Source organism: Girardinichthys multiradiatus, chromosome 12, assembly GCF_021462225.1.
Source record: "Girardinichthys multiradiatus isolate DD_20200921_A chromosome 12, DD_fGirMul_XY1, whole genome shotgun sequence".
NCBI classification, from domain to species: domain Eukaryota; kingdom Metazoa; phylum Chordata; class Actinopteri; order Cyprinodontiformes; family Goodeidae; genus Girardinichthys; species Girardinichthys multiradiatus.
This window is the reverse complement of record NC_061805.1, coordinates 42,633,735-42,658,957: the sequence shown is the minus strand read 5'-3', so window position 1 is coordinate 42,658,957 and position 25,223 is coordinate 42,633,735. Positions and strand designations below refer to the sequence as shown.

Here is a 25,223-nt window from a genome sequence, read left to right as displayed (position 1 = left end):
TCCTTGGATCCAGTTGAAGAGTTTATGTCTGTTTGCCAGCAAAGAGACATCAGCTCGCTTGTCTCCCCTATCCGGTCCCTCTCAAAGGCCGTGTGGAAGAGAGCGGATGTAGCAACAGCTGTGCTTTTATTTGGGCAGTGGCATCACAGGAAGTCCGCAGTTATCCAGTTTCCTGGTTGTGCCGAAAGAAGGTTAATGCACTTTATTTTGAAAAGTTCCAGAAGAGTTCATACCGGAGTTTAATGTTGAAATCCATGGCTGGGTCCCAACAGTCGACACACAACATGTTTTGCACAATTGCATTTACCAAGCCTTAAAATTCAGTTGCATTGTTTTTATTCTCGGAAATATTCTTTAATGTTTCAGCAAGATAGTTTTTTGAATTGCTCACAATATGGATCTAAATTTTAAAAAAGAGTGAACGGTCACCCATCAAACAGCCTTCCAGGCCGTAAATAATCTCCCTTGGTCAAACAGCAACCATGGAAGCCACTGCTGATGACACCTTTCCATCCAAGAGAAACGCAGCCGAGAAAGCTGACGGAACCTGAAGCAGAGGTCTAAGCTGGTTCTAAGAAAGTAAACAACCCCTGGCCTAACGGGAAGCATTTCTCTTTTGCTGTTTAAATATTTTTATATGCACAAAATTATATATGAAGTATGTGTTGTTATATAACATAACAATTCAAATGCATTGAATGTTGTGGTTCTGACATGACAAAATGTAAAACATTTGAAGGAGGGGGGCTGTACTTTTTCTAGGCACTGTATTTGTGGATGTGAGGAATTAAAATGTCATTTACACAAAAAAGCAAAATGAACATTATTTTTGGACTGAAACTCTATGTCCAAAGCTGTTAAAAAATTATTGTGACTTGTGAATCAGTCTTCTACTTGACCATTGACCAAACCTCTTAATAATATTACTCAGTAATATCCTTCTCACACACACTCATAACGTTGGTGAAGAGAAGAATTGCAATCTCTTATGTTGCCCTCAGGAGAAACGGTTTCTTGTTAAATTATATTTCAGCATGTGGAAGAGCTGAAGATTGAATCCCCAACTCTGCTATTAGTGCACTGCTGGCCTGATCCACCTGTGCCACAGCAGAGCAGTTCCTAATATAAGCTATATTAAAAAAAAAAAAAAAAAAGTATCTCTATGGAACACATCAAATACTATAAATACTTGAATTGAGCTGCAAACGTTTGTATCATAGGGAGCCTTCAGAAGAACTGGAAAGTAAGAAGGTATCTGTAACTAAATTGCTAGTTTATCCTTTAGTAATCATCGTCCCTTTTTTAGGGTGAAGTCCTAAGTACAGGCCCAGTCACTCCTAAATGATATCCAGTCTGGAGTAAGTTCCTTTTCTTTCAGTATATCTGTACATTCATAAATCTAAATGCTTGAGTAACTGATGGAAAATATTTATTGTTGGTTTTATTATTCTTTGAGTGGAATTTGTTTGTTACATTTATTATGAAATTGTTTTATTGCCCTTTTTTTTTGTTACTTTTTCAAAGTTGGCAGACAGTAAGTGGGTTGGAGAGAGGGGCAAGACATGCAGCATAGGTTTCCATAGCCCGTACAGCAGCTTCAAAGAATCTGTATATGTGTTGCATGCGCTATCGCCACGCCACGAGCTGTATCCAAGATATTGCTATAATGATGATTCTTTGAGAAATCATAAGTACTACCCAGAGACCCCTGGCTTTGATTGAGAAACTGTTCCATTGAACTTGGGTTGACCAAATAACCCACCTCTCTCATTAGACAGAGACTGCGCAAAGTGTCTTCATTACTCCATTGAAAAAGTAACTTATATTAGAAATCTTTCTCAGTCAGCTGTCTCTTTGTCCATTCGTGCTCCAGCTCACCCCCCACCCCATTTAATTTACAGAATATACCTACTACTTTCTTGTTGTATTATTTTTTTTTATTATTATGAAGCAAACAACAAATAGGCCAAAATAACTGAAAACTTCAGTGTGCCTAACTGTTCACCCCCCTAAAGTCAGTACTTCATAGAGCCACTTTTATCAAATACAGCTGCATGTGGCTTTGGATAAGCCTCTATGACCACATCTTGCCACTGGAATTTTTGCTCATTACTCAAGGTAAAACTCCTCCAGCTCCTGATGGTGGAATCAGTGACTTCTTGTACTGCTGCCTCTGTTTCTCCAATGTGGAAATGAGAGTACCTTCTGAATGTGTGTGTGTGTGTGTGTGTTTGTGTGTTTGTGTGTGTGTGTTTGTGTGTGTGTGTGTGTGTGTGTGTGTGTGTGTGTGTGTGTGTGTGTGTATTAAATCTCCCTCCTAGATTGTCATTAATATAAGGGTTGGGTGTCAGAGGGCTGTAATGACAACTTGACTGTGTGGGGGCTGAAGACGAGCAATCAAGCAGAAGATGTGTGTCTGACAAGCAATTGGTGTGTCAAAGCGTCGGTGTGTGTGAGAGGAAGTATTGTCTGTACATGTGTACAGACATGTGGATTCAAAATGTGGACACAATAGTGTGCACACCTATGAATGTGTGACTCGGTGTCTAAGCTTGTTTATGCAAGTTTATTTCTCACTGACATTCATGAAAGGGAGGCAATCTGTTTCCTCTGGTAGTTTTGATGATTTTGGCTTATAGCTAATTAAAACCAAAGATTATGTTTCTCAGAAAATTAGAATATTACAAAACAGAAAAAAAGTATTTTTAATACAGAACAATCGGCCTACTACTAAATATGTCTGTGCACTGTACAGTGTACACCTTAATAATTGTCTGCGGCTCTTTTTTGCATGAATTACTGCTTCCCTGTAGTGTGACTTAAAGGCAATCTGTGGCCTTTTATTGAGATGCACCTGTATTCGCATACATGCATGACAAACATGTTTCCTCTGCATATCTATTACAATCCTGGGGGTTTTCTTATCTAATCAAGGCAGGGTGCTGCCTAAAGCTATGTAAACAGAGTAAGCATTTTTAATTGGTCAGTTAATCAACTCTTTATAGCATCTCGAGTGTCAAAATGTGGCACTTGAAAGGAAAACGAAACACTAATGCAGCAGCTGCTGACAAGTAACATTTACTGTCAGACATTAATCTGTCTCTTTTGCAGTTCCTTTGGATTTTTGGATCTTTAAAATAGAAATCAGTCAATATATCTTACAGGAAGCAAAAAGTAGTATGTGATGTAAGTGTAATGTTTTTGAAGCAACCCAGTTCTAATGATATCATAAATCCAAAAAACTACTGTTACAAGAAAAGGGAACTGGTTGGCTCAGTCATATACTGTTATCCAAAGTCATAAAAACAAATACAATTTCCTAAGACAATAGTCATGCACTGATGGCAGCAGCTGTTTGTTTGCACCAATTATGTTGCAGAGGGGACTACTAGGATTTAATGCCTGTATTATTACCACCTCAGTGTGTTTATGAGGCTGATAAGACTCCGAACAGAGCCAAACAAAGAACTGAGGAGCAGCAGTAGCCCAAAAACCCATAGGAAGGCTAGGATTATGTTGCTTACAGATAAGAGAACATAAGGACAGAAGACCAGATTTAATAGGTACAGAAAGTTATAAATAATGTCACGCTTTGTGAAAACTGAGAACCTACCTGATTTGTTGCAGGCTATGCTCACATGTGCAACTCGCCACCCGGGGAGAGGAAAGGTAACAGGAGGACAGATAATCGGAAGGAGCAGTAGCAAGCTAGCCATCATTACCATCTTAGAACAGCCAGTAACTGGTTATAAAATATTATGTACTGTTAAATATGTATAAATGTGTGCATCTATCTATCTATCTATCTATCTATCTATCTATCTATCTATCTATCTATCTATCTATCTATCTATCTATCTATCTATCTATCTATCTATCTATCTATCTATCTATCTATCTATCTATCTATCTATCTATCTATCTATCTATCTATCTATCTATCTATCTATCTATCTATCTATCTATCTATCTATCTATCTATCTATCTATCTATCTATCTATCTATCTATCTATCTATCTATCTATCTATCTATCTATCTATCTATCTAATCTATCTATGAATGTGATCTGTTCCTGGTTACTTTCTTGTTTCTACTGAGCTACTAGAGCTTGGAGTTCAGACCATAGGTGGTATTAGTCACCACCATCAGCACAGAGTGGGTGGGTGACACTTAAAGTCCTCGAAACGTCTTCTCATCAGCAGCCTAATGGCTGAGTCTCAAACATGTTGTTAGTGTAAGGGTTATTGATGATACTGCAGTAACCCCAAACATGTTCATATTATGGTTTTTTTTTTTAGATTATGTTGGAAATTGCATAAGGATTTAAGTCTGTTGTTGGCAACATAACCAAGCTGTTTAACAGTGATCTAAGGCAGTTTGTTACAAACAGTGGTCTACATGTGAAATCATCTTAAAATTACAGTGGCTCAGGGCACTGTCCCAAGGGAATAACACACCTGGAAAGGTTAATTAATGGTAGAACACAAAGGGAGAATCATCTGGGGAGAAGAAAAATCTGAATTAATGTGCCCTATAGAATTAGCTTCTATTCGGGGCCATTACTCTGCTTGGCTGGAAATCTCTGATGTACTTAACATTTAACTCCTATGCTTTGTCTTGCCAACATAGTTAATACCAGTGTCAAAATTTAAATGGATAGATTGGATATAATTCTGGTATTGTGGCTTTTTGTAAGCATACACTAGTGGATACTAGCTGGAAGAAATCTATGTATTCTGCAAACAGCAATTATTTGTTATTCTTTCTAATGATATAGAATACAAATCAGTTGCAACTCTTGACTGTCTTCTGTTTGCAGTTTTTAAGTAATTTTGAAACAATCTCACATCCCTGGCCTGCTTTCTTTTTTAATGGCCAGAGCAATTAGGGAATTGTGTCATAATCTCTGTCACATTCTGCTTTGCTGATTATGGATTTGCAGCATTAGTTTAGAAAAATGCCCAGTGGCAGTCTTTTATACTTATAGCTCAGCTGCCTGTCAGTCATAGGATGTGTTTTTCATCTTTTACATTAAAGCACAGTTGCAGTTTAATAACTGTAGCATATTTTCTGTTATCTTTTTAAAGCAATTGTCCTTATTGTTTACAACTTTGGTCTATTTTAAGCATAACATTATAAACGTTGGTTGGACTCATGTGAACTGTCTTGATAAAATTTTAATTCATTTTCTGCCTGCTAGAAATTCTGCAATATAAGTTAACGTAATGCAGACGCATCCCATTTATTTATTTTTAACCGTGTCCTTCAGAGTAGCACTCAGAGTTGTTGTCTGAGTGCCAAGAAAAAGCCCAACAGATTTATTTTCACAAGTGGAGCATTACAGCTAACGATTTAAAACTCCGCTTGATATTTATAAGAGAAACTTTAGTAGAAACTGCTTTGGGATTATTTTAATTGTTACGGATACAGAGACAGAAACAAAAAGAAAACAAATAAGAAGCATGAAAGAGAGAGGCGGGGCAAAAAGGAAAAGGGAGAGAAAAGAGGAGAAAGGAATGGAGGAAAAAAGGATGAAGAGATTACAAGATAAAGCCCTGCTTGCTTCTACACCTGCAGAAACATTCATATTAACAGCTTTTTTACCAAAAAGTGCATGGTACTTATGAATGCAAGATATATTTAGTGGTAAATGCGGCTCAATATAGAACATTTGTGTATCTGAAACCTGAATCTAAACACCTGAGTGTGGGTCTGAGTGTGAGCGTGCTTGTGTATACAAGGTTTCTCTATAAAAATATGCAATAGCGAGTGTGAAGAGCCACAGACCTGCCCTTCTGGACCTGGGACAGATAAGGATGAGATCTGAGCCATAGACATCCAAAGGCCCCCCAGAGCACAAGAACCCCAGGAGAACCACCGCCGGGACTACCGCAACCCCCCCAGAGAAGAGCAGGGGAGTGTTCCAGGGGAACCACCCAGCAGCCATATTGCAGAAGCCCCAGTGAGCTGCAGCGACAAGCCCACGGGCCCGGTCGGCAGCCGTCTACGCCCAAGCAGATCTAGCCATGGACCCAGAGACCCAAGACCCCGGGACATATCAGTCCCCAAGCAGAGGCCCAACAGAGCCCAGGGGTCCAGGCCCTGGCAAGCAGCCACCGGGAGTGTGCCGGCACACAGCAAAGCACCCAGCGCCGGACACCGAGAGCCATAAATACACCAGCGGGCAGAGACACCAACCACCAGGAGAGGGAGCAGCCGAAGACCCAACCTGACACAAAAAACAGGCACACACAGTCACAATCACACATTACCACCCTCATGCATACACATAAAAACACTCACACCCACACACTCAATGTAAAGACAAACAACAATGGACGTCGTACACTCACTCACACTCCCCATACACACTCTATACTCCCAGGTCCAGGTGCCGATACTCCATAGGGACAACCAGCCCCCGGACCCAGGAGGTGGTCTCCTTCCCTCCGGGGGAAGACAGACAGACTGCCCCAGCACCTGAACCTGGGCTGGGCTAGCCTGCGCTGGTGCCTGAATCTGAGCGAAGAAAATATTGCTGTTTACATTAGTAAATCTTTAGGTAACTGCTTTTTACTTCTGCTTGAGTTAAAACTTGAGTTACCTGAGCAGCAATTTTGGCTACTATACCCACCTCTGCTCATCACAACCAGGTATAATCACAACAATATCCAAGTTAAAATGTTAGGTGAGTTTTCTGTTGGTTAATAGATGTTTTGGCCTGCAACTTACAGAGTAAATACATCTGCTGCATCTAAATATTAAGTATTATTTTTTTAGCTCAGTGCTGCTCCTGTTGCTCCTATCAATGTGTGCGAATGTGTGTTTTTGTCTGTTTTTAACTGTACCAACGACAGATGGGTTAATTGAAAAAAAAAAAATGGAAAAAGAAGACATTAATTTTAATTGCATCAAAATGCTGCCAAGTAGTTTGATAGACACTTCATAAGAAAGCAGCATAATTCTGATGTAAATGTTTTCATAATGTTGCCATTATTATGCCATCTAGTAGAACTAGATTCAGGAGGGCTGGGGCCGCTGGGCTAGTGAGACATTTTTGGTGTCCCACCAGCACAAGATTCTTTCAATGTATTCATAATTTGGTACACATCAATTTCTGGGTTTTTAGACCTTGCCCACATGAAGAGATTTTCTGAAACAATCTTTACATTTATCCTTACTAAAAGTTTCCTTATAAACAGTTTCTAGAAATGTCTTTATCCGAACAATGAAGGTAGCACAAAATGTTACCATTACTGTCAGCCCAGTGTGTGGTGATATAAAATAGTCACTGAAATAAAATCCAAAAGCGCAAGTCCTGTTAGATTTAAGGGTTTAGTTTGTGTTCATTGGAGCCGTTTTTCAAACTTTTTTATTAGATGGCGCTGTTACACAAGGATTTACTTTTAGGCAACTAGTTAATTGTCTCAACTGTGATTTAATTCGGTACAATTTATTCATACAACTTTTTTTTCAAAAACAAGTGGAGCTTCAATTGCTGAATAGGCAAAGCTATGACATAAGACAAATTCTTAGGGGTCCACATTAAAGATAACATGACCTGGTGTGTGTGTACTTTTTTTTAAACATTTACTGAGCACCATGGTCCATGGAGGTTCTTGCTGTATGTATATAATAAAAGAGACAATAAAGAAACTCAACTGATCTAAACTGAAATAGACAGTTTTTTGAAAAGCAAAATAATACAAAAAAATATATGAAACTACTAAAATTAAGAAATAAAAGATTAGTCCATAAAACAATACAAAATGTATGTATGTATTATGTAGACCCTTCAATAAAATATGTATGTAAATAGGTGTTAGGCATGGAGATTCTTGACTTTATAATGGAGCATGGTGGAAGAATATTTACATTTTTTGTTGGTGTGTATTGTTTATTGGACCAAGAATGCAACATGATCAGATCTATACCAGAGAATGAGTAGTTTACTACTGACGATGCATTGTATTTGCAAAACATCCATTCATTACAAAAATAAGATAAAACAATTTGGAGCTTCCCAAAACTTTTGACCAGTACTACTGACCTAGTTTGATCAATATCAAAAAGGTAAACAGGAAACTTAAATTCAGACATAATACACACTTTTATACATGAAACCTCTCTCAGTTTCCTTGTGCACACAAGTGGTCTTGTTCTGCAGACATTTGTTGTTTATGTAAAATTGAATGTTCTTTTCTTGTTTCTGGTGTGCTTTCGAAGTGCGAGTTGAATATAGACGACTTAGTCGCAGGAGTGTATGTTTCCTGCTCAGGTGTTGCAGCATTGATAAAGTGGTATTATTGAATGTTAATTCAGTTTTACAGTACACAAGTTTAGCTTAAAGTGATCCCGTACTTTTGACTCTCTTAGTCATTTTCTTGGTGCTTCTTTTTTTGCCCCTTGCCATCTCCCTCCACAGCGGATAACTGTTCTTGGCATCTTCATATCAGCAGCCTAGGCTACCATTTTTGGAAAGGAGGGTGTTGTGCAACACCAAACGCCACCCGGCGGGAACACAGTGCGCTGAATAGTTAAACAGATTTTAACGAAGCCTCAAGGCAGGTAATTTGCCTCAATAATATTAGTGATCGAGGTACTCAAATCATTCGATCTCTACACTCAGAACGACAGAAACAGCCAGTTACCACCTGAAATTCCAGGGTTTGGTAAGATTTTATCGGTGTAATGAAATACGCAAGACTTCCAGACTGTCAAATGTACGATCATAAGACAGGGTGACTTGATGTGCTAAATTAATGTGATTATTAAATTTCAGAAAATCATTTAGAAAAACATCTTACATATGTTCTTGGAGACTCACTGTCTTGCTTTTGTGTGAAAAGTTAAAGGATCAGAATGAGGGGAAAAAGAAGCTCTTGAAAACCTTTTATTTTTACTATAATGTTAATAAAAACAGTTGAAGGTTTATTATGCGTAACAGTATCTCTGCAGAAAAAGAAATCTCCAGCAGTCAAGGGCAAGCAATAACGTAACATTGTGCGTATATGAGTAAGCCTGCCAGTGTCATTAGCTAGACTTCCTCCTCTCTGTGCAACACTGTGCTCAGGCAGAAAGCTCGCCCACAGTAGCATCAGCTCACCACCCTAATATGTTTTGACAGAGGAATGAAGCACGAGCTAAGGCGTGCCCAGTGGTTGCTGAATGCTAGGATTACTAGCTACTCGATCATCTTCAACCATTACTGGTCTTAATGAGAAAAAAAATAAGGTTCACCAGTTTGAGACAAAAATGAAATGACATTTTTTCCCTTTATTTATAATATGTAACAATATATAGATAAAATGCTCGTATTTTACAGTAACTGATGACTATACTATATTGTGTTTAAATCACAGTCATTTCCAGCATTTTATACTTCACGGTATACTTAATAATGTCAGATCTTTGGCAACTATGAGACATCATAGCTCCCACAAACGTCTGTCTATTTTTTGTGCCATCATATCAGAGGGTAGTTATGATCTTGCAGAATTCATGAAGTTACTCTGCCAGGCATTACAGAGATGATCTCTGATATCCCTGCATTTAACATCTCTGTCTGGATTTACCTTGGGTCTGATTTAACATACAAAAATATCATATGTGAGTGTGAGACAGTTTGTTTGATTTATCTTAACCCTCCCTTGTATCTGCATTCGACGTGTTTTTCTCTGCTTCTTCTATTCTTCATTAGATTGTTCATTTTATAAATTTGGCTGTACATTTTAGCTGAGCCTGACAAGGAAGAAAAGGTCTGAGAAGCTTGTTCAAGTATAGTGCAGTGTAACCTGATAGAAATCAAACTTTGAGCTATGCTGCCATCTGTCATTAGCTGTACGACACATGAAACAAGCACTGACTGTTTAATTTTTTCCTTCTCGCTCTGTTATGACACCATTTGTAGTTTTTCCCTTCACCACACAGTGTCTCTGTTGTCCAATCTGTTCCTCTGTATTCATTTGTGCTCCTGATTAACGTTTTAGGATTACATGTTTTTATGAATTTATTTTGCTGTTCATTCTTTATTTATTTTATATTTAATTTGCTTTCTTTAGTTAGCTCAGCCTTTTAGAGTTTGATTTGAGAAATTACAGTGAGAAAATTCTGTACTTGAAAATCGATGTATTTGATGCTTTTGAAAAATTCCAACCTTTCATTTGTTTTTCAATGTGTAAAAATCCAAAACAATTGTTTTTAAGAAAATCACAAATAGTGTAAGTATAGACATACTTGTCAATAGATTGTACAGCCCTGTTTTGCCAGCAGGGCAGCTCAACCGTCTGTAAACTTTCACAAGCTAGTACAGGGTGAGGGGTCTCTGACCATTTCTTTTTGCTCTCTCTTCTCCTCAGCGCTCCCCATGGTTTTTGCATGATTTAGGTTTTGGGACTGAGATGGTCATGGAAGAGGTTTGGTTTTGTGTTAATTTCTGTATTGATTTGCCCACACGTTTTGTGACCAAATGAGTTAAAAGACGAATACTTTGTGTTGAAGCTGACACTTTGTTGTAAAAATATTGACATTTTTCTGTAATAATTTTTGCCTAATTAAAAATAACATTTCTTCATCTGCATCAAATACCTGTCCTGTCAGGCAAAATTTGTATAATTCTTTAATTCCGAGTTGGGGGCCCCACTAAATCTGTCCAGGGGCTGCAAAAGGCCCCCAGGCTGCACTTTGGACACCCTGGCTGTAAATTTACATGTAGAAATCAGCTGGATTACCTGAGATAGCAAACCTTTTTCACCATTTGGCATTATAAACTCAACTTGACTGCACTATTTTGTATGAAGGAACAAGCTGAAATGCTTAGATTTGAATTTTAATCTCTCTGTATGATTTGATTGAATTGACAATATGTTTCTGTAAATTAAAGGGATCTGTTTCCTTATAAAGTGGTTTAAGACAATATTCTGCTGTGATTTGGTGCTGTATAAATAATTAAAATTAATTGAGAATTAAGCATCACAAATCCTCCATCATACATAACGGCGGGAATAAGGTGATTTTCATTATATAGAACATTTGTGTCACATCAGACACACCTGGAGTGTTTATTGACAGCTCAATCATAGCCTCATCTTAGCAAATTCAACATTTTTACTTTTATAATGCCATGACAGAGTGGGCTTTTCCTGGCCCGACTCACCTATGTGGAACCATATGTATCTCGCATTTAGAGTAGTGTATAGATAGATAGATAGATAGATAGATAGATAGATAGATAGATAGATAGATAGATAGATAGATAGATAGATAGATAGATAGATAGATAGATAGATAGATAGATAGATAGATAGATAGATAGATAGATAGATAGATAGATAGATAGATAGATAGATAGATAGATAGATAGATAGATAGATAGATAGATAGATAGATAGATAGATAGATAGATAGATAGATAGATAGATAGATAGATAGATAGATAGATAGATAGATAGATAGATAGATAGATAGATAGATAGATAGATAGATAGATAGATAGATAGATAGATAGATAGATAGATAGATAGATAGATAGATAGATAGATAGATAGATAGATAGATAGATAGATAGATAGATAGATAGATAGATAGATAGATAGATAGATAGATAGATAGATAGATAGATAGATAGATAGATATAATACATATATATAAATAGATATATATACGCTCACCGGTCACTTTATTAGGTACACCTGTCCAACTCCTCGTTAATGCTAATTTCTAATCAGCCAATCACATGGCAGCAACTCAATGCATTTAGGCATGTAGACATGGTCAAGACGATCTGCTGCAGTTCAAATCAAGCATCAGAATGGGAAAGAAAGGTGATTGAAGTGACTTTGAACGTGGTATGCTGGTCTGAGTATTTCAGAAAATGCTGATCTACTTTGATTTTCATGCACTACCATCTCCAGGGTTTACAGAGAATGGTCAGGAAAAAGAGAAAATATCCAGTGAGCAGCAGTTCTGTGGGCGCAAATGCCTTGTTGATGCCAGAGGTCAGAGGAGAATGGCCAGATTGGTTCAAGCTTATAGAAAGGCAACTCAAATAACCACTCGTAACAACCAAGGCATGCAGAAGAGCATCTCTGAACGCACAACACGTCGAACCTTGAGGTGGATAGGCTGCAGCAGCAGAGGACCACACCAGGTGCCACTCCTGTAATCTAAGAACAGGAAACTGAGGCTACAATGATACAGGCTCACCAAAATTGGACAATAGAAGATTGGAAAAACTTCGCCTCGTCTTATGCGTCTCGATTTCTGCTGCGACATTCGGAGGGTAGGGTCAGAATTTGGCATCAACAACATGAAAGCATGGATCCATCCTGCCTTGTATCAATGGTTCAGGCTGGTGGTGGTGATGTAATGGTGTGGGGGATATTTTCTTGGCACACTTTGTGCCCCTTAGCACCAATTGAGCATCATGTCAACACTGTTGGGACCCACAACCATGGATTAAAACATTAAGATGCGGTACAGACTTTTCTGGAACTTTCACAATAAATTGCAATAACCGACTTGGGAGGGGGGGGGGGGGGACCGCAAGGAACCGATCTCTTCTACGCAGGTCACCCTAGGGCCTGGACAGAGAGACACTGGCAAACAGACATAACTCTTCAAAATGGATCCAAGGGTGTCATAAGATGACGCATATGCACAAGTTAAGTACGAATGAATCACTGTTTGTGTACCCGGTACATTTATTCATGAATGGGGTGATTAAAGTACAAGCGTTGCTTGACTTTTCTCTCTGAGATCTATAGAAGCAAACTGTTTGCAGAGAATTCCCTGCAGAGACGCTGTCTCTACGGCGCCTAGTGGAGCGGTTTCCCAGTCTGGAAGGAAGACAACAGAGGCCGCATCACCGTGGCCCGACATATGTGTGAATTCCTTCCATGTGTGTGCAGAGTTTTGCTGTTCAATAATGTCAGAGCTTGGCTCACCCTTTTCAATTTTGTCCTAATACCACCGCCTTACTGGGCTGGCATTCACAGGACAACCCTTAACAGACCGAAATATTATTTGATAAAACATTAAAGTATCAATATTAAATATTAAATAATATATTCAGATTCATAGTCACAACAACACCTACCTGAGTATTGTTGCTAGCCATTACTATCCCTTTATGACCACAGTGTACCCATCTTCGGATGGTACCTTCCAGCAGCATAACGCGCCATGTCATAAAGCACGAATCATCTCAGACTGGTTTCTTGAACATGACAATAAGTCCACTGAACTCAAATGGCCTCCACAGTCACCAGATCTCAATCCAATAGAGCACCTTTGGGATGTGGTGGAACGGGAGATTCGCATCATGGATGTGCAGCTGACAAATCTGCAGCATCTTTGTGATGGTATCATGTCAATATGGACCAAACTCTCTGAGGAAATTTTTCCAGTACCTTATTGAATCTATGCCACAAAGGATTAAGGCAGTTCTGAAGGCAAAAGGGGGTCCAACCCGGTACTAGCAAGGTGTACCTAATAAAGTGGCCGGTGAGTATATATATATCTATATATATATAGATATATATATAGATATATATACAAAAATCAGCCCTGTTATAATACTGTTATGAAAACTAGGATTTTAGAAGATGGCAATGTAATTTCAGTCAAGGAAACATAATATTATATATTATGAAACACCAATCTTTTTCAAGGATAAGAAATGGCTCACAGAAAGATCTCATTTATGTTTGCTGCATCAGCTGGTACATTTTTCAGACGCCCACATCTAACTAGGAATTAAATAATCACAGTCCCATCTTTTGTATCCCAACATTTCCAGATGGGTTAATATGTTTCCTGGAAGCTGAACTCAAAATATCATCTCCACTGAATGTTCTGTGTACCATGTGCTTCCTAAATGCATTAGTTATGGAGGTTCTGCCTGTGCAGTAGATCCAACATTATTAGGAACAAACATTATAGAGAAGAAACATCAAGCAAGCTCTAGATCATCAGCATGGCAGAGAGCTCATGATTAAAAATAGGAGATATCAAAAAAAATTGTCATGTAAATTGTTTGCATTTCCTTAAATCAAAGCTTGAAAGTTTAATATTTGTTCTGCTTTTTCAACTGTTTAAACACAAACCATGTATGCTGAGGAGCAAATCACTTAAGCAACGTCTCTATTGTATTCCTGATTGATAAGAGCAGACTAATATTGACCTCCAAAACAAAAAAACAATTAGTTTAACTTTACTCTTTGCCCTTATTTCAGTCACGGTGAGGAAAATTAGATCAGTAATGTACTCTATATCTAATTACAGTAAATCAGTTGTCTTTGTCACTCACACTCACCCATAGGCATCACCAGACCTGTTTTAATTGGCCACATGCCCAAGAATATCTTCTGTGCACCAGTGAAATTTACGATCAGATTTCAACATTATGTTGTGACCATTTAACAACAAAGTGGCTAAAGGTCTACCTGAACAGATTACAAGAAAGACTGATTGGTTGAAATTAGAATACAAAGGAATACAAAAATAAAAGCATTAGCCTGTTTTCCACCAAAAGTTCTGGGATTTAAAGCCCCAGGATTTGTTTTACAGCGAATCAAAGGAATCGTGGGGATTTGGGTGTGTTCTGTTTCCATTGCTAATGACATATGGAAGTTTTGAAGAAAGCTGCAGTAAAACTTCAGTCCAGCGAATGTCATCACTCCTTTATTCTCTTTAAAAAACTATTTGGTAATTAATACTTTTTTTTCAACTGTTAAATGAAAGCAGATGATGATGTTGGAGTTCTGGGAGTTTTTCTGTTCACCTGTTTTTGCCTGCTACGAACCCCATCCAACCTCTAGATGGCACCAAACGCACGGTAGGAGCTGAGTCACACGTGTTCTCCATCAGCCTCATCAGGAGAGGAGTAAGAACCCAACGCTGCCAACACTCCAGTGCCTGAGTGTTAACCTGCAGTGGTAACTCTAGCTGGCCAAGACAAATCTCTTTGTGATTATTCTGCGTACTTACCTTCTCATGTAAAACTAAAACGTACAATTAGTCCTGAAGTACAGGGAATTTATACCTTGACTGTCCAATCATAAGCAGATATTTATATAAAGTAGAAGAAGCGTAGACAGTGGAGTAGATGATGGCAGGACAACAGGGTGGAGAGGATCACTGGGAGCTTTAGGGAAACTGCAGACCTAGAACTGTTGTTCATCTTCCTGCAAAGCTGTCTGCATAAAACTATGAAAATTAAAAATAATAAAGAGTTCACACTCCACTAAGTTAGATTTACATGAAAAGCCATGTGTATTTTTTATGTACAAGGAAAATTTGAAGTGCTCTGTTTCATCAGTACTCCATTAAAATATTTTCCTTCCAGGACTGTAGTGAAACAGTTTATAATGCCTACATTAACTTAAAATGTCAAGTATTTCTGGCGAAAAATATAAAACTGCATGTACTTGCAGTTATTGTGAAACCAGTTTAGACCTGCATCATAAAAGTTCAAAGGAGTTAAGAATTGCTACATGTTCATGCACAAGCTTGGAAACCAACATTTGTATTCAACTTTAAAGGTGAATATGGTTCTACAAAAATAATCGGTTGTGCTGAAGAAGCCAAAGAATAAACTTGTCTTTAGGACCCACCCTGTGTTGCCTTCAGAACTGCCTTAATTCTTCACTGCATAGATTCAACAAGGTGTCAGAAACATTCCTCAAAATTTTAATCCATTTTGTTATTATAGCATCATGCAGTTGCTGCATCTTTGTTGCTGGTTGTTTGATGCACATCCCAAAGATATCCTTTTGGCTACAGATGTCAGGATCTGTTTGTGTCTTAGTTTGAGTTTTGGTTCATTTATACCTGGTCAGGTTCTCTGTTTACCCTTAGTTCTGTGTCTTGACTTGTTAATTGGTTTCACTCCCTCTGTCTCCCAGTAATCTGACCCACAACTGTTCCTTGTTCTCCATGATGACTCTGTCCCTCTGTTCATTGGTCCTCCCTGTTCTCTCAGTTTGTATTTAGGCTCCTTCGTTTTCATTGTTCGACATTGTTCCCTTGTTGTGTTGAGTTCTGTGAGTCATGTCTTCCATGATTTGCTGACGTGTCTGGTCTGGTGTCCTGGTCATGTAACCCAGCTGTCTGGATTCCGTTGGGCAAAAATTAAAACACAATCTTACCTTCATTTACCATGTTTCCTGGAGTTCTCCTCTGTACTTTGGTCTTACCTCAAACACTCATGACAAGAGATCCAATGAGTGTGAATGCCAATGGAGTACAGTAAACTCATTGTCCATATTTAAGGAACCATTTTTAAGATGATTCAGGCTGTAAGACATGTGGCATTATTCTGCTGGATATATCAGCATCAGCAGATGGTCATAAAGGGAAGGATCTGGGCTGTGGCATTTAAGACAATGCTGAGTTGGTACTAGGGGGCCCAAAGTGGGGCAAAACGACTTCGGGTGACTATCTCATGCTCAGGAGTATACAGCACAGTAATAGAAAGGGGGATATTTTGAAAAATCTAAAATATAAAAGATGTTTTGAGTTATGTTACAACACTCTGTTTGCTACATAATTGCATATATACTTCTTTACCTCTTAGCTTCAACATGATTTTAAATGCATGCCTTTTACTATATGTTTAAAAGTATCATGGGCTCATGAGGGAAAGTATAAATTAAATGTAATTTAATTGAAATTATATACAATTTAAATATGTTTCATTTGCGTTTCTCCAGGCTTTCTATTTGTATGATGATGATGTTTGCACAGCCTGTGATCCGTACTTCTATGCAAACCAGCAGGATCATGCCGTGGAGCGTTTAGCAGGGCCACCTGCTCATTTGATTGTGCAGTTTCTCATTACTCCTGACTGGGCTGTGAAGTTGGATTCATAGGAAAGGCTGCATTGGTTTCTTTGTGTTTATTCTTTTGCATTTTTTAAGAAGAACAACTAGATATGATGTTATACGCTAAGACATAATGTTGAGGAATAATTTATTGGTCAGATCAGAGGAATACCCAATCATCAACTTTGCGATCGGTTATGTAACTCGTGGGAAAGCCCGTCAGGTTGCTCGAGCGCTTGACGTTGGATCGTGACGACATGTGAATGTGAGCTGCACAGGGCGCTCTTATCTCCATCAGGAATGGAAGAAGACTCCCCAACCAAGAATTGCTAATTTTCCCTCTGTGTATCAGAAGACTCTGATGCAGCAGGGAGGGAGACGTTCCCCCTCCGTCTCCGTGCGCCGTCAGTGAGACCGGGATGCAGAGCCTGTTCTGACACCAGGAGGAGGAGTCGTACTGCTGGAGGTAACGCTGCGCAAGCATGGCAGGCGCTAAACTGACACCTTCGCATTCGGACATCGACCCAGACGTCAAGACCGACGTGCAGACACCACCCGAGCCCACCTGGGTCAACCCCTCCAACCCTCTCCGGAGCATGGGCTCTTTTGGGAGCGATGTCGGCCAAAGGTAGCAGCCGCATTTCAGAACCACAGGCGCATGTTTCTCTGTGCATATCGATGGTTCTCATGCAGCATCCACGAAATAACATGACGCTGCGTGCGAATTGCTCCTCAAGTCCTCAGAACATATTTCGTAATAATTCGTAATTCTTGCTGACTGGTTTTCAATTGTATATCTGTGTTTTCCATAGGAAACTATAGGAATGTGTCATCGAATTACGCTGCGTTTGTTATTGACTAATTTACCTCGTAGGTGATTAGAGTTGCGCAACTTTTACAGCAGTTTTAAAGTCCAGATCTTTATTATTGCAAACCCTTGTCAGTAATTATCCTCACAGCATCACTGTGATTTAATGGCTGCGGTATAGCGCTTACATAATTCAGTGGATGCTGCATTCCCCATCACAGTTTTATGAATTCAAATGCTCTTTTTGGGTCAACTATATTTTAGTACACTGCTTCATTTAACTTGTTTTTGGACACATTCTAATAAAGTACATTCAGAATGAGGGATAAAATGATGCAAACCACAGGAGATCATGGTGACATGCCTTAATGTTTAGACATTCTCTAAAGGCATGGTGTATTTTAACGTGCCGAATTCAGAAAATCTGCTTGTAGTCTTCCTCCATTTGGTAAACAAATTAGATGTGGTACATGTGGGTAGGCTGACTGTGTACCAACCGAGGGACTTTGTATCCGTTGTCAGACAGAGCTATTGAGATTCATCCTTCAGATCTCTGGTATGTTCAGGTTATCTGAGGTTACTTTAGCTGAAAATGGAAGGACTTGGTATTTCTGACAGTGCTGCAAAAAGGCTGCTCTGCACAGCAACATATGCTGGTGGTGCATCAATATTTACATGTACATATTTAGCTTTTAAATCTTATTTATTTGTACTATTAAATACCTAAGCACATTTCAGTAAAAATGCCTGTTTTGTCAATGATTTGTTTAAATAATTTTAAATGCTTATTGACACATCCCTTATTGGAAAGCTACATTTTGACTGTTATTTGTGGTTAAAAAAATCTAAATAAAAATAAATGTTTCTTATTCAGCTAAAGACAGAGCTCTCTTGAAAGTTGAATGAATATGCCATTCTCTTCTTCCACCCTGTGGCAAATATCACTTGTTTAGATCCTTTATTGTGAATGGCAGGGCTGGACCGATGTCACAGTTAGTTAGAATTAGCAGAACTATCTAATGTTCTAAACATCTAGGTCAACTGGCTCTAAAGAAAAGGCAGGAACAATTTGAATCAGGGTTTGAAGCTTAAGCTGGCAAATATTCAGGTCTCCCTTTTTATTTAATTTTTTCCTAGTTAACTCATAATACAGAAAAACACCAGTATAATTAGAAATACAAAACAATTTGAATATCGTCACTCATTTCAGAGAGTAAAAATCATATTCATAGATTATAGAGTGAAATATTGCAAAGCTTTGATTTTTGTAATTTTGATTATTATGGTTTGCAGATAAAGAAAACCCCAAATTCTGGGTCTTAGAAAATTGAAAAAAAAAAAATTTAACTTTTGCCCAATGTTTTAATTTTTGGAATTTTACTTGTAATTGTTTTAATGTTGGTATTAAATGAAAGAAAGTTATTGGCAGCACAAATTGCATTTAGCTGACTTTTCTGAACTGCTGACTTTGATTCTGTGTCACTGCTAATAATGAATGTAAGCCTGAGCAACACATTAATGCACAGTTATTCACTGGGAAATAATACAGCGTTTTATAAATTCTTACCAAAAAACACATGAATGCAGTTATACCACCAACAGTTATAATATATAAACGATGAAGCTTTAAAGGGGATCAATGTTTCAAAAACTATCAAGAGTGTAAATACTAATAACACTTGCAGTGATAATGACATTAATGGAAGTGGTGATGGTGAACTTGGAAAGAAAAGCATTGAGATATATAACAGATGAATTAACTCTATTTGACGATGAATAATATTAGCAGTAATAAATTTAAAAATGCTGTGCAAGGATAACACTGGTGAAAATTAGATTTGGTGTTGCTGCTGTGATGTCGGTGATTGTAGTGATAAGTGATTACCTGTTTCTGATCAAATTCTATTTTCTTAAAACCAGTGAATCCATCAGCAGCCACTCTGAACAATAGGAGCAGAACAGATTGATTCTTAGTCAGCTCTGAAACTGAATGATATTGGCCATGCATAAATGTGTTTGTATTCTAATCTTAAACACATTATCTTTGAATGACTTGTGCTTTAAAACCTAATGTATCATCTGGCTGGTTGTCTAGGAAACCCAGCTTAAACCACTGTTATGGTCAGGATTCTAGTTGATGGCAGGGACTTAGGAGAATTAATACTGTTTGTCTCTGTATTATTATTTTTGTTTTTAATGACAGTATGTCTGTAATTCCAAAGGAGTTTTGTTAATATCTAAATTAATCCAGATTTATTCCAAACAGACTGGTTGGACTTTGTCTGGAGTTTGAGAGCTTTCTAGGTTGTGTAATGTGATCAGTGTGGGATTTGTGTTCAGCTGGTTAGAGAGTCACAGAAGGTGTTATCTGTATAGAAATCAAACATTAGGCTCATATTATAAGCAATACAAAATATATTATAAGCTATACAATTTTTATGAGCCCTCTTTTACTACTAACTGAATACTTTCATGAAAAGAAAGAACGCAAGGACAAGGTAGCTGAGCATGTAACACAAAGTTACCAAAGAGCGATTAGGTTATGTCCTCATGCCTCATGGCACAATTCAGTGGCCAACCAAATCCAAATTAATAATAGCAAAGTTTCCAGCTCAAATGTGAGTTTTGGGCAGTTATTACATGGTTGATCTGTTCAGTAAGGATAAAGAAATGGAAAGGGCAATTGCTAACTGAGAGCAGATCTGGCAAACCAGCACCCCACCACCACTAATAAAATCAGAGTCCATGACATTTTAGTTCAATGCAGAGATTATAAACCTCATACAAAAAAATGAAAAGACAAGATTCACGAACAAAGACTGCTCTCAATTGACTTTATACTTTTTATTTGCAAGGTGTGCAGTGGTTCTGTAAACATAACACTGAATGGAAGCAGCTGAGGGTCCCATTTATCAACACAAAAGTGTTGTGATTGTGTTGTGACGAAGTTGAGGAAATCATCCACAGTGAACAAAGGGTTAACTTGAAGCTAACCTCCGTAGCTGTGGGAAAGGGGTGGCTCGTTCTGCCGGGCCGGGCTGAACTGCACGTAGAGCGGCGTGCTGTGTTGCAGGACCTTTGTCCTTCCTTCAGACTGGGAAAACCACTGCACTCTGCGTTCTAGAGACAGGGTCTCTGCTGGGAACTCTCTGGAACACAGTTTGGTTCTGTAGACCTCAGAGAAAAAAGTCAAGCTACGCTTGTACCTTAATTACCCCGGTTCATGAATGAATACCAGATACACAAACAGCAATTAATTCCTACTTAACTTGGATCCAGTTTGAAGAGTTATGTCTGTTTGCCAGCAAAGAGACATTAGCGCGCTGTGTCCCTCCGTCCAGTTCCTCTGGGGACTTTTATGGAAGAGGTCTGTCTGTTGCAAAAGCGGGGTTTTTATTTGAACAGTGACGTCACGGGAAGTCCGCTGTTACCCCTGTTCCTGGCTGTGTTGGAAGTAGGTTAATGTGATTTATTTTGAAAGTTCCAGAAAAGTTCTTACTGGCCTTTAATGTTGTACAGGTCCTTCTCAAAAAATTAGCATATTGTGATAAAGTTCATTATTTTCTATAATGTAATGATGAAAATTTAATATTCATATATTTTAGATTCATTGCACACTAACTGAAATATTTCAGGTCTTTTATTGTCTTAATACGGATGATTTTGGCATACAGCTCATGAAAACCCAAAATTCCTATCTCACAAAATTAGCATATTTCATCCGACCAATAAAAGAAAAGTGTTTTTAATACAAAAAACGTCAACCTTCAAATAATCATGTACAGTTATGCACTCAATACTTGGTCGGGAATCCTTTTGCAGAAATGACTGCTTCAATGCGGCGTGGCATGGAGGCGATCAGCCTGTGGCACTGCTGAGGTCTTATGGAGGCCCAGGATGCTTCGATAGCGGCCTTTAGCTCATCCAGAGTGTTGGGTCTTGAGTCTCTCAACGTTCTCTTCACAATATCCCACAGATTCTCTATGGGGTTCAGGTCAGGAGAGTTGGCAGGCCAATTGAGCACAGTGATACCATGGTCAGTAAACCATTTACCAGTGGTTTTGGCACTGTGAGCAGGTGCCAGGTCGTGCTGAAAAATGAAATCTTCATCTCCATAAAGCTTTTCAGCAGATGGAAGCATGAAGTGGTCCAAAATCTGATAGCTAGTTGCATTGACCCTGCCCTTGATAAAACACAGTGGACCAACACCAGCAGCTGACACGGCACCCCAGACCATCACTGACTGTGGGTACTTGACACTGGACTTCTGGCATTTTGGCATTTCCTTCTCCCCAGTCTTCCTCCAGACTCTGGCACCTTGATTTCCGAATGACATGCAGAATTTGCTTTCATCCGAAAAAAGTACTTTGGACCACTGAGCAACAGTCCAGTGCTGCTTCTCTGTAGCCCAGGTCTGGGGAATGCGGCACCTGTAGCCCATTTCCTGCACACGCCTGTGCACGGTGGCTCTGGATGTTTCTACTCCAGACTCAGTCCACTGCTTCCGCAGGTCCCCCAAGGTCTGGAATCGGCCCTTCTCCACAATTTTCCTCAGGGTCCGGTCACCTCTTCTCGTTGTGCAGCGTTTTCTGCCACACTTTTTCCTTCCCACAGACTTCCCACTGAGGTGCCTTGATACAGCACTCTAGGAACAGCCTATTTGTTCAGAAATTTCTTTCTGTGTCTTACCCTCTTGCTTGAGGGTGTCAATAGTGGCCTTCTGGACAGCAGTCACGTCGGCAGTCTTACCCATGATTGGGGTTTTGAGTGATGAACCAGGCTGGGAGTTTTAAAGGCCTCAGGAATCTTTTGCAGGTGTTTAGAGTTAACTCGTTGATTCAGATGATTAGGTTCATAGCTCATTTAGAGACACTTTTAATGATATGCTAATTTTGTGAGATAGGAATTTTGTGTTTTCATGAGCTGTATGCCAAAATCATCTGTATTAAGACAATAAAAGACCTGAAATATGTCAGTTAGTGTGCAATGAATCTAAAATATATGAATGTTAAATTTTCATCATGACATTATGGAAAATAATGAACTTTATCACAATATGCTAATTTTTTGAGAAGGACCTGTATAGCTGGGTCCCAACACCTTTCAACAAAAGCTATTGTTCTTTTAGCTTTGATATACAATTATATATCGCTGTTAAACAACAATAATGTAGCTGTAAAAACTTTAGAGAAAGCTTTCTGACCGACCATTCAAACTAAATAAGTCTATCAATAGACTTGCAGAGTCTATGCCTGACCACTTTAAGCTCATACAATATATGTGGTTGTTAGGATAAATCCATATATTAATACACAATTAGATTACAGCTGCAGTCAAAACACTCCTTTGTTCAGTTTGTTTGGACATTGAGAAAAAATGTATTGGTGGGCAGGTAATCATCAAAATGTTTTTAGTGACAAAGAATGCATTTATAGGAAAGACTACGGTAAAACATTTTTTAAACTTTATGCTCACAAACAATGCCATCATTTTGATGGTCTGGCTGCTGGCTCTCTTAGAGCTATCAGTTGTAGCCATGCCATGTACTGTGTTGTTGCTTTCCTGAAAGTTGAAGAGTTTTTTCTTAATTGTATGGCAAAAGTGTTTTGAACGGACAGATTATTTTTGGTGGAGGAGGAGATATATGTCATCTCTCCCTATTTGCTCTCACAAATAAAGAAAAGAGTAAACAGATTAATTATCCTTAACATTAACATCACCATTTTCTAAAAGAGCCTTGCAATTTGGTATTTTCCTGATATCATGCAGCCCTAATCAATATAACACTGGGGTGTCCAAAGCGTTGCCTGTGGGTCCCTTGGAAAGATTTTGTGTGGCCCAAGACCGTTGTTCAAGAATGCTACAAGTTTGGCCCTCCAGCAAATGGTGCTGATGCACAAGTACATTTTTTTGTAATTTTAAGATTTGAGTTACTGACTTACACTGTGCGGACTTGCTACTGTGTTTTGCCGTTTGGTACTAATATTTTGAGGTTTTCATTGATTTAAATGTTGAAATTATTGGTAAAAGGAGAGTGTAGAAAATTGTGGTCTACAAAACAACATTTTTAAACCTAACTCTACTATAAAACTCTGCTTTAGTAAGTAAAGTATTCAGACCAAATGCTTCAAGACACTGATTTAACCTATTTTAGTTCTTTCCAGAATTTAAATTGCCTTTAACATTTTTTTGTTCCATGATTTTTCCACTTCTTCAAATGTTTTTATTATCCCACTAAATGAGCTTTGAAGCATTTATTTTCAGAGTACTTTATGTTGAGGATGTTTTATAAATGTGTATAAGTGTGAAACATTAACTAGACCTTATTCTTAAATTGTAAAGGACAAACTGCCTCAGGTTATGCATCTTCATTTGTCTGCCAAGCTGGAAGAGAATGTGTTTCCATATAAGCCTTAAACAGCTGTTAGGTAGTTAAGGGATGGATGGGAATGAAATACTCCAGCTCATAGGGATGTAAAAGAAAGGATACAGCTGAATTGTATCTATTTGTTAAGCTTTTTACAGTCTCAGCTGTTTTGTATTTTATTTGTGCTGTTTTTCAATTTTATCATCATTCAACCCCGTTGTATAATTTTTCCACCATTTAAAAAGCAACAGATTTTTGTGTAACAGTTTGTCTACTATTTATTTGTTAATTTCCTCTCTAAATTCCCTCCTTGCTCGATTACAATGTGTTCATAAAACACTGTTCATTGTTACTCCTTTTTTAGAGCAAAGACAGCACAGGTCCTCTTCTTGTTTATCTTCATGTTTATTTATTGCCCTTTCATGCAACAATTAGCTACATTTGATTTGAACACCCAAAACTCAGTGAAGGGGTTTAATAAACACCTTGCTGTAAATTGCATGCCATCTGTCATAAATGTTTAATAAACATTGAGAATAAAGTCTCTCAGGTCAGACGAAAACAAAACAAATAGAAAAAAACAAAAAAGTTTCTCAGGCATACACAGGGGTGAAAGTAGTTTTCAATTCTTGCCGGTACTTAGGGACGGAGCTAGAGGGGGGGCTGGGGAGGCACTGGGGGTATACATACATATATATATATATATATATATATATATATATAATGTGTGGTGTTGTAATTGTTACTCTCATCTGTGGCCCCTTCGAGATCTCTCTCTCTCTCTCTCTCTCTCTCAGCAAAGTCCAAACTCAAACTAATTAAAATGTATCAATATTTTACTTTACTGTAGGCTGTCTGTATAAGGCAAAAATTAGAATAATTTGACAATGTAATATATATATCAATTGTTAAAGAACTGCCATGTATGTAACAATAATAAACAATTTTCTGATGCATAACTTTTCATCTTCAGTTTCCATCTTTTCTTTTGAACAAAGAAGTTATTGTTCTCTGCGTTGTGGTCAAGTTTTGATTTCATTTAAATAAAAAATTTGAGGGCTGCATGGTGGTGCAGTTGGTAGCACTGTTGCCTTGCAGCAAGAAGGTCTTGGGTTCGATTCCTGACCGGGGGTCTTTCTGCATGGAGATTGCATGTTCTCCCCGTGCATGCGTGGGTTCTCACCGGATACTCCGGCTTCCTCCCACAGTCCAAAGACATGCCT

At 38.4% G+C, this 25,223-nt stretch overlaps 1 protein-coding gene across 19 annotated transcripts in view; it reads left to right on the top strand.

The window, feature by feature from the left end:
• kcnt1b (potassium sodium-activated channel subfamily T member 1b) overlaps positions 1-25,223 on the top strand; it is a 128,691-nt gene that overhangs the window by 15,703 nt on the left and 87,765 nt on the right. The window contains exon 1 of one of the 19 annotated variants that reach the window (XM_047380920.1): positions 16,964-17,453. The exons of 17 other annotated variants lie outside the window; for them this stretch is intronic. In XM_047380920.1, the coding sequence (XP_047236876.1) occupies positions 17,308-17,453 (146 nt within the window). In that variant the 5' untranslated portion in view covers positions 16,964-17,307. Of the gene's footprint in view, positions 1-16,963; positions 17,454-25,223 lie in introns of those variants that run through there. One more of the 19 variants, XM_047380916.1, reaches the window with a different exon arrangement.